A 10,650-nucleotide genomic window follows, 5' to 3' on the forward strand; every position below is an offset into this window, starting at 1 on the left:
AAAAAAAAAAAAAAAAAAAAATTCAAACGTTGCGTGCGGGAAGCGGCACAGGTCCCGAGGGGCCATAGCTGCTCAAAGAAAAGCATGAAAAAGGCAATCAGAGAAACTGTATAAATGGCGACGCGGAAGCAAGCAATTAACTGTAACTAACACAGTCTTCGTTTTGCAATTCCGGATAAAAAAACGCGTAAATTTGGGAGCTCGTTTCACTGTTCCTCGCGGCCCCTTTGCGCCTCTCCTCTCCTCGCCTCGCTTCACGCTTCCCGTCGGCTTGTCAACAAAACCCAACTTCGCTTCCCCCCCCCCCCCCACTTTCTATCCTGCTTATCACGGATCAATGATGGCAGCCGGTTCTACGAGGTTCAAGAAATCTCAACGGGGTATTTCATCTCTGCATTATTTCTTCACCCACGTTCTTTTTTAATTTTTTTGTTTATCTTTCTCACCAACTCCATCCACATCCTCTTTCCATGTCTTGGTTGAAAATGACAAGTTGGATGAATGGGCTTTAGTGGGTTTCTTATACTTGATTCATTTCTTGAATTTGATATGGGTTCGTCTCTATTTTCAGTCACTGATTTCTTTAAGAAGGAAGAAACAAAAGGAAATCAATGAGCTAAGACTTCGCTAAGTGTGTTGCACTATATTTTTAGATGATCCTCTGCTTCTAACTTACTATATTAATCTTTGAATCATGCATTACTTGCGGGGAATGACTGTTTATTTAAGACTCTTTGAGTGTTTGTGATTTGAAATTCTAAATTCCTAAAGCATTTGTATTTGATTTGCTTAAATAGGTTTTTTGATGATATTCTGTTTATATAGTGCAGACTGGATTAGTGACAGGCACAACATTTATGTAATATCCTTCATAAATATCCATAGATGGATGTCATAATTATGGGATCTACCCAGAAAATTATTTTTCGTTTCACTTTTCATGCCCCAAAAAGCTAAAATTATGGTTTTGCAGAAAAGAACTCTCCCATCTGCCAAAAGTTGGAAAGGCCATGGTGACTCTTCATTCTTTAAAGGATCACCTATTGGCACATTCTGAAGTGACAAGACAAAAAATGGGTGTTTGATATGGGAAATGGACGAAATTTTTGTACCCCCAACAACCTTCAGCTTCTGATATATAAGAAGGGTATTAGATTATCTTCCTGGGGCATGCTTACCTTAGTTCTGTTCGCTATTGTAGATGTTCAATGAGCAGTGAGTGAAGAGTCCTGGTTATTTCACATTGAACCAATCATATCTGTCATTCACGATAACTCATTTTGGTTGTTGTCTGTTGGGTTTCCCACCTTTTTTTTTTTTTTTTTGGGGGGGTGGGGATTGTGGTGGTATGTTCAGTTCAAGTTTGAATTAGTAAGGTCCTTGGGGCTTTTCTCTTTATCTTTGTTTCCTTGACAGCATTGCTTGCTTAAACCTTCTTATGTCTCACAGCTTCAACACCTACGATCCTTTCTACTATGATAACCCTAAGGCAGCTGGGAGCCTAGGACTACATAATTTACATTATTGAAATGAGATGTAATTCCTTTATTCAATCTAATGGAGTGAAAAAATCTACACGGGCATGCACCCAAGTAAAGATTCACTACTTCCCTTCTTGGTAATGGATGTTCCATTGCTTCATTGGCTGTTGAAAAAGAGGCTTGAATGATAATATTATGGTCAGAGGGTGTAAGGACTCTTAGCCATTGTTGAATCTAAAATATTATCCAAGTGTGAACCTATCTTTGATTGAATATCTATGTAACCGAACTTGATATTTTCTGGGAAACACTAAACAATTATTTGAAGGCGATATGCTCTGCCAAGTCTTATAACTGGAATAGCTTGGACTGGGAATCACATTGATCAACGAGGTAATAAACAGACATCTGCTAGTGCAACACATCAATTCATTCCAAATATCACACTAGAGAAAGACCAAAGCGATTTGTAAATACTGAATGTTCTCTGAGGCAAACATATTACTGTCCCTTCAGTATTACACTTAATTCATTTAGAACTGCATGGACTCGCTTTTGATTTTGCACAATATAGTTCACTTGTGGGGTTACAACTGTGATTGGCGTGATATTCTTAACAATTTCTTAAATTTTATTATTCTTGCTGGTTGATAATCCCCCGGTGGGACCATTTTTAGATGATACTTTGTGGCCTTTCACTTGGGTTACCTAACTGGAGGAACATGTACAGTTCTTTTGTGCTTCAGCTCGTTTTCTTTGTGATAATTGGGTTTGTTTACAATATCCTAATGATACTATATGGGCCACATCACTATTAAGAATCTTGGCTTCTTTTCTCAAAGAGAGCTATTACTATACCAATAAATATACTGGGATTCAATGGGGGACAAAAAGTGAAACGAGTCTGCCACTTCACAGAAAGTTAGAAAATTGTACGTGCACAACTGTAGGATAGAGCTCCTAAAGTAGGACATATTAACTTAGGTATAATGTGTCTTCATGTCCATTTTCTGTTAAACTTGAATCAGATTAGAAAACAACACAGTTCTCTTGTTGACATTTTTTTTTTTTGTTAATATATATATATTTTTTATATTTTGTAATTTTTTTTTTTAAATTAATTACACTTCATTTTTTTGAAGCTAAAAACCTCAATAATGTTGTCAGAGGTATTATGGGGAGGACATTGGAACAAAAAGCTCGCCACTTTGCTGAGCAGAATTGGGGAGAATACCCTGTTCTATGGTTATATTTAATTTGGGAAAAGATTCTCTGAGCTGCCAGGGGAGGGGACGCTAGCACCTTCTCTCTTTATCTCTCTCCTCCTCTTATGAAATGACCTGGCTGCCCTCCTATGTATGAAACTGTTCCTTCGCATCTCATTGGTGTGCTCCTCTATGCCGCTTGCTCAGAGAACCCTCTCCCATATAATTTATTGGATGAAAATGCAAACTTCCAAATGTAGTAAGTTGCCAAAAGGCTTGCTAGGGTGGTTTTGTAGTTTAGATACAATGATTGGAAATTAAAAAAAAAAAGCCCATTTTATGGGGAACAGAAAATTTTCGAAATGGCCCATATACCACATAGTCATTCATTTATTTTTGCCATAATTTATAAGCTAGTTCAGTTGAATCACCTTTTTTGAGCATGGTATATCTTGCCTACAAACAATTTTTACTTTGGCTAAAATAGGTGTCTTAGTTATATTTGTTCTTTGTAGATTTCGGTATTTTGACTTTATGATTCTATTTGACAGATCATGGTAATCTTTAAAGTTGGCAAAAGCAAGGTCTGATGGTATTGTTTCTTAGTTATTGAGCTAGAAATAGTCAGAATTCCCAAACTGCAAGCTTCACTTCTGGAGGCAGCATGTCCGACGAAGTTCTAGAATCTTATTCTTTGGTTGCAGATAATGATATGAATTCAATTGCAGAGAATAAAAGTATTCCATCTATCAGGTCTACCATTGCTTCTACTCGAAAGCCTTTAGTATTGTCAACCAATGGAGTGCATGATCTGCTTGTCTGTCCAGTTTGTACAAGCTCAATGTACCCTCCCATTCACCAGGTTTGTACTTCCTTACTGATTCTGTTATTCCATGGTTCCATATTCAGTTGACAATATGCCACCCCTTATTCCATCTTTTTTCTTGCAAATAATGACACTCAAATGATTCCATATTTTGGATGTAGAAATCCAAGAAATTTACACTTAAATATTTCTTTATTAGTAGCCACATGTCATTCTTGGAACTTTCTTCTGTTTACCACCCAGGAGAGGGACACCTCTCATGGTCTTACTTGGAATCTTCCTGATGCAGGATGTCATTGACTAGTGGGTTCTCAGATCTCAAACGTTGCAAGTTCATTGGAGGTCTAGGAACCTCTAGAAAATATTAATAGGAACAAGAGAATCAGGACAAGGCAGATAAATGTGGAGTTTAACTAATAATCTGGCCTCTAATTGAAATTTCAGCAATTAGAGACAAGCAAGGGGATGGAATTGCGAATTTACCCTTCATAAAAATGGAAAAAGAAAAAATTTGGAATAACAGCAGCTACCAATCTCTACTCGAGAACTCAAGAGTGTGGCAGATAAAATATAAATTCTTTTCTCATCCAGGAATGGAAGATTACTAGGACATTTATAGGGCTTACGAGGCGGTTACTAATGCAAATATCCACTTGAAAGTGCAAACAAAAATATTTTTCCTAAAAGGAAATACGGCACTATTGACAAAATTGAGTCCAATAGATTTCAATGGATTCTGTAGTAATCATGAGAATACCTTAATTTGATTACAGCCTGAGGTTAGGTCTCTATCTCCAGCTAGGTTCCATCTGAGTTCTTTTTCCTATGATGTACACCTTACCACCATCTCTCTCTTTCCCTTTTTTTCCCTCCCTCCTTGTGTTTCTTTTCCATTTTGGTCATGTGCAACAAAAGCCAATGACTGCGATCAAGAGTCAACTGTCACTGCTGCCGTGTGGAGGGATATTTGTAAGTTGAATGGCCTATGTTGAAGTAGTAAGAACATGAACACTCGTGAGTCGTGGCCTAGATAGAGTGTAGTGGTGGAATTGTTTTTATATATTTTTTTTTCTGTCCCCAAGTGGGTTTTGTAAGGCTTGGTCAAGGGTCCCTCATGTTTTTCTCCTTTTTTCCTTTTCTATTGCTTCCCATGATATAATATTGACTAATGCAATCAACACTTTTTTCCAAGTATACATATACTGAATTCTGTGGACACTATCTAATTTTTGGTCTGCATCAATCAAGTGGTTATACTAACCCATCTAGTGATCCCTAAGCAAATGTCCCATGTCCCAATGTGAATTGTTATGTAAAGTTTTGAAGGGACGTGTGTAAGAGAAACATTTGAAACTAGTTTGAAACATTTCAATGTAATTAACTGTTTTTTTTTTTTTATGAATGAAATACATTAAAGGAGCAGAAGACTGCCAAAAAGGCAGGATACAAGCCAAATTAGCGAGAAACTAAAGGCACGACACACCATCCTTAGATGGGACAAGAAAAGAAAATATAAGGACCAATAGACCGCACCTCAAATTAAGTTTTCCATTCCTTTGAGCGAAGGTAGTACGGGGCAAGTCTTATACAGTGGCTCCAACCAGTATAGACAACACGGCCATTTGATTCTTCATCTAGCGCTTTCTCATTATCATCAATATGTTGGGTCGCCTCCTTGGAGACTTTGAGTGTCTTCCCAATGAAGCTCTTCTTTTTCTTGCTCTTGCTCTTCCTCTTCCTCTTCCACTTGCTCACTCCAGTTTGAAATATGAAGGAAGGATTTTCCTTCATTAATTTCCAAGCTAGCTCCACAAGGAATGATATTATTATCCGCAGACTCTAAAGGCTCCTCAGACGAAGCGATAGATAAATTTTCAACTTCGGGGTCTAATGTAGAATGAGGGGACCTAGAAGCAGAATTCATGTTGTTCTTGTTTTTCTTCTTCGTTTTCTTTTTCTTCTTCTCCCTCTTCTTAGATGTCTCCTTAGGAGAAGGACCTTCTTCAGTAACACTATCACCCAACAGCTTTCTTACCATATCCAAGTCGAGATTATCCTTTTGAAGTTCCCCTTCCTTAACAATAGGTGTGGAAGTCAAAATTTCCTTAAGCAGCAATATCTCCTCGAAGTCATAATTGTTGATATTTGAGTTATTGTCATCATGACCTTGAGTCTCCTTTTCTCTTCCCATCTCCACCTCACTCAAGACGGTGGAAGGGAAAGCGTTTTCCTCGTTTAACGCCTCCCCGTGAGCTAGATTGCTCATGTCCTCATCAATTTCTAAATCAGCCTCTAAATTTGACTTTTGAATCAACCCCAACGAATCATCATTCTGCATATCTTCATCCTCCAGGTTTTCAAGCAACGAAAAGGAATTTATATTAGTACCCGAAGCCGCACCTGCTTTGTCTAATAGTTTGGATTTGAAATCCACTGGATTTCCACCTTTATGGCAGTCACCATTTGTCCCGGCCACCAACCTGAGCTTAGCGCAACCATTGTTGTTCTTACTAGGACCATCACCATGAGCCCATTAACTGTTAAAATAGTTATAGTTTTGAAAATATATTATTTTTATTAGTTTGTGAATGTTTTTTACTAGTTGATCTTGACTTGGTTGCGAAGAATAAAGTATTAAGTATTTAGCTTTTCAAGGTTGAGGGTCAAGCAACATTGCTTTTGATGTTTTGGAATTCTACAAATTATTTTAAAATGGGACTTTTTATACAATAAGTAATTCTTGAGAAGTTTGCCTTGAGTTTGAAAATAATTTAAAAACGAGGTAGGGGAGAGAACATTGGGTGCATTTAAAATGTGAGTCCATAACGCAGATTTGAGAGCTTAAGACAATGAATGAGTGGCACATCCAAAAAAGTATTCCCAAGCAATAAGAAGATAAAGTGTGTTCTCTCTTTGGTAGGGTTTGCAACCTACCATAATTCACTTGAAAAACTATAGCTAAGAGATCCAAAGAGTTCTCACTTCACTGAGAAAGTTCGTTTCTTTTTCAAGCACTTAATTTTCTCTCTTAAGCAATTCCATTAGTCTTTCAGTTTCCTATTTCTTCTTTTCAAGTTTCAACTGTAATTTTTTTTTGGTGGAATATAAATAGAGCTCTCTCAGAATTTGTTTAATTCACATGAGCAATAGCAATTAGAAAGACATTAGATTGGTTATCAAATCCTGTAATAGGATTGTGTCTAATTCCTGTGCATCAAAGAATTATTTAAGGGACAAAAGGAGAATTATTTATAGTAATGCTTCAATATACTTCTTGAATTTGATTCTTCTTATTACTCATTTATCATTATTTGTTTGTTTATTATTTTTGTTTGGATTGCTCTTACATTGTTAACAACATACATTTCCACTTTTAAGCTGTGTGTGTAGTGGGTACGCACATATATACACATTCGATATGAACACAAGGCACCATGTATGGCATGATGTGTTGTTGGTTGGTATTTATTGTTGAATTAACCAATGCAAAACTAAAGCTATTAGGTGGAGAGGCCCAACCTGTTTATGAAGTCATCCAAAGTCTTAAACTTAGGGTCCGTTTGATAACGTTTCAAGAAACGTGTTTCTGCCGTTTCTGTGTCCAGAAACAGCAGAAACGGAACATAAAGCGTTTGATAAAACTGTTTCATTTCACTTGTTTTCAGAAATAGAAATTGAAATTTCTACCTATTTATGATTTAAGAAACGACCCAGGCGAAACAAGTAGAGCCGTTTCTGGAAATGACTCATGGCCATTCTTTCGCTGGTTACTATTGACTTCTAGAAACATGACTTATCAAACACCTTCAATTCCGTTTATGTTTCTAAAAACGGAAATTTATGTTTCTGCCGTTTCTGTTTAGTTGTTGTAGGATTATTTCCAAACACTTCCCTCACATGTGACAAGACACTTGAATGTGTGGCCCCTCATAATTGGGTAATGCACATGGATGTACAATCAAAGTATTTTGGTGGTGGCTTTGATTCCATGTGGAATTAATCGAACCCAAAAGCTTACTCTAAGATGGAGACGCCCAACTGGTTTATGAATTTACACAAAGTCCCAAACTGGTCGAGCTGGGATTATTTCCAAACATGTACTCAAACGTGAGTTTGTGAATTCAGTCTCAGCTTACTTGCCTAAAGAACTAAGCCTCTGTATCATTATGACCATATAGTGAAATGTATATTCGTAATAGCGTAGAAAATGAATAGATTATGAGGCTTGCATTTCCCTTTCTTAGTTATTTATTATGAAACTATACTCTGTTCTTTTTCCTTCCAAAATCTCTTATATGGATTCAGTTTTTAATTGGTTTCTATATAACCAAGTACGAAAGGTGAGGTTTTGCATTTTGTAATTGAACTTGAACAGGCTATGCGCAGAACCTGTGTCACTAAGATGTCTTGCTTCGAACATGCATGGATGGAAATACGCATTTTTTAGCAAACTAAGGGACAAACGTTAGGTTGCCACCATCTATATTCTCAGTGTACCAATTTTTTTGATTTTATGATCACATTTATAGCTTCTTCCAACAACTTCAAAACTGAGCACACTCCCTCCTGAGTACATTCCTGGTATTGGTATTGCTTTGCATTTCAGCCAATGAGTCCATGTTTGACCAATGAGATGATCAATATGAACGTTAGTTGAGTGGACTTGGCCAAACCTCCTGCAGCTTCAACAAGTTCAAATTTAATGGCATAATTTACACAACTCAATCGAGTCATGCCATCTCATGTGTACACCCTGAAACAGAGATTTTGCTGAAGATTTTGTGCATTTAAAGCACACATCTAGTATGCAGCTAAATCAGTGCATAACCCACCTAACATGCCAGACTTGGCAACTGTCAACTGTACTCCTATATGAATGTCAAATGCGTTTTACCATGGGATGGCCACAAAATTCAGTGAACTTGAGCAGGACATTCAATTGTTTCATGTTTTTGGCATCTTCTGATTTGGTATGTTACCTTTGGAATATAAATCTTGATATGCATTTATTCACAACATTCTCAATTGTTTCATGTTTTGGCATCTTCTGATGTGGTGTGTTACCTTTGGTATATAAATCTTGATATGCATGTATTCAAAACATTCTGATATTCCAGATTATTTATCAAGTAATTATTATAAATATTTTATGTAGTGTCCAAATGGCCATACTCTATGTTCAAACTGCAAGGTTAGAGTGCAGAATCGTTGCCCAACTTGTCGCCATGAACTTGGTAACATAAGGTGCTTGGCTTTGGAGAAGGTGGCGGAGTCCTTGGAACTCCCCTGTGGATTCAATGGCTTGGGTTGTCATGATATACTTCCATATTACAGCAAGCTCAACCATGAACAAAACTGCCGATTTCGACCATACAACTGCCCGTATGCTGGGTCTGAATGTTCTGTCACTGGGGACATCCCAACCCTTGTTGCACATCTCAAGGATGAACACAAGGTTGACATGCATGATGGATGCACCTTCAACCATCGATATGTGAAATCCAATCCTCAGGAGGTTGAAAATGCTACATGGATGTTGACTGTAAGTTCTTCTATTATCTTCAGAATGTAATATGTAATGAACTCTAGATTTGGAGCCTTGTAGCCTATGTTAAATGCTCATTTGCTATCAGCATGCAGCTACCAACCTGTGCTCTCGGTCAGATTACCTCATGGTCCAGCTCTTGGATTCAGTAACCCAAAGTATTGATGCATCAGACTAGTCTAACAATCCTTAGAGCTGCTTGAGTTTGAGTGATCATTAGAACATGGATAATTGTGCAGAAAAGGTCAGGTTGAAGGATGTATAGTAAGGAAGATGGTTATATTTTGGGTTATGCACCATCCAAGAGGTGGCCTTTTGATTGAATGCTTGGCCTGATGGATGATATTTTCTTATGCCAATAGCTAATGACTGACAACCTGCTAAATCATGTCACTTAGGCTATTCCTTATTAATTAATTATAATAATGGATGATTATCATAATAATCATGTGAGTTGCTTCCCAAATACACCTGTTGTGTTTGGCCAACTTCTAAAATTCACCCTGTTCTATTTTTGCAAGGACATAAAAAGAGCAACCCAGTGCATGAGGCCCTCACTACTGCAGGGTCAGGGAGGGGGCAAGTGTATGCAGCCTTAACCCCTGCTTCGCAGGAGAGGACATAAAATAAATAAATAAATAAAAAGGAGATAATCTAAATTTCTTTTGTCTTATATCTCCCCCAACCATCCCACCCCAATAATCTAATCCATGTGGAACATTTTGACATCATTGCTTAATACCCTTTTATCTGCTGCAGGTGTTCAATTGTTTTGGTCGACAGTTCTGCTTGCACTTTGAGGCTTTCCAATTGGGAATGGCACCAGTATATATGGCCTTCCTTCGGTTCTTGGGAGATGAAGATGAGGCAAAGAAATTCTTTTACAGTCTGGAGGTTGGTGGGAATAGCCGGAAGCTAACATGGCAAGGAATTCCAAGAAGCATTCGTGACAGCCACAGGAAAGTTCGTGACGGTCAGGATGGACTGATCATTCAGAGGAGCTTGGCACTCTACTTTTCTGGTGGTGATAGGCAGGAGTTGAAGTTAAGAGTGACAGGTCGTATCTGGAAAGAGCAGTGACATGCAGCTACCACCTATTTAAGTTCATGTAAGAAAGAGAAGATTACATCAGACTCACTGGACTAGTGGATAATCCATTTGAGGAATTGAACAGACAAATGTTTATCTATAAAAACAGGGGTAGATAGATATTGGTGCAAGTTTGGGAAAATCAGTTCCTGTTTCATACAATTGTGTGCATTGGTCGAGTAGGATTGGTAAGATAGACAGCATACTTTATGAAGAAATTAATGTAGGGTTTATCCAGTCAGTCTATCTAAATAATGCACTTTGGATCCAGGCATCAGAGACCCTGTAAAATGGAGGGGTTGGGGGGGGGGGGGGGGGGATTTTCCTGGCATGTGATTGGAATGTGATGGTACATAATCTGTGGTTAGAACTTTAGTATGTAAAAGGCAAGCAGGATTGTAAATGTTGGAAGCATGAATTTTGGTGTGCCATAGTATATGATTCATCTGAAGTTGGTCAGGGCTTAAAAGGGTGCTTTCACAATGATAAAAAGTTTTTTTTTTT

At 37.7% G+C, this 10,650-nt stretch overlaps 1 protein-coding gene across 1 annotated transcript; it reads left to right on the plus strand.

Annotated features, from left to right (window-relative positions):
* The first annotated feature begins 144 nt into the window (after nucleotides 1-144).
* LOC122089303 (E3 ubiquitin-protein ligase SINAT2-like) lies at nucleotides 145-10,416 on the plus strand. Its single transcript, XM_042658910.1, has 4 exons — nucleotides 145-380; nucleotides 3,238-3,548; nucleotides 8,668-9,054; nucleotides 9,817-10,416. The coding sequence occupies exons 2-4, from the start codon at nucleotides 3,351-3,353 to the stop codon at nucleotides 10,135-10,137; spliced, it is 906 nt and encodes a 301-aa protein (XP_042514844.1). The 5' UTR covers nucleotides 145-380; nucleotides 3,238-3,350; the 3' UTR covers nucleotides 10,138-10,416.
* The last annotated feature ends 234 nt before the right edge of the window (nucleotides 10,417-10,650 follow it).

The sequence above is a fragment of the Macadamia integrifolia genome, chromosome 9, assembly GCF_013358625.1.
Source record: "Macadamia integrifolia cultivar HAES 741 chromosome 9, SCU_Mint_v3, whole genome shotgun sequence".
Taxonomy (NCBI): domain Eukaryota; kingdom Viridiplantae; phylum Streptophyta; class Magnoliopsida; order Proteales; family Proteaceae; genus Macadamia; species Macadamia integrifolia.

Bases quoted from the DNA above. Each gene is read 5' to 3' on its own strand.
- LOC122089303 (XM_042658910.1), top strand. From the start codon at position 3,351: ATGTCCGACGAAGTTCTAGAATCTTATTCTTTGGTTGCAGATAATGAT. The intron at 3,549-8,667 runs GTTTGTACTTCC...TATTTTATGTAG, and splicing joins TGTACCCTCCCATTCACCAG to TGTCCAAATGGCCATACTCT. The intron at 9,055-9,816 runs GTAAGTTCTTCT...TATCTGCTGCAG, and splicing joins ATGCTACATGGATGTTGACT to GTGTTCAATTGTTTTGGTCG.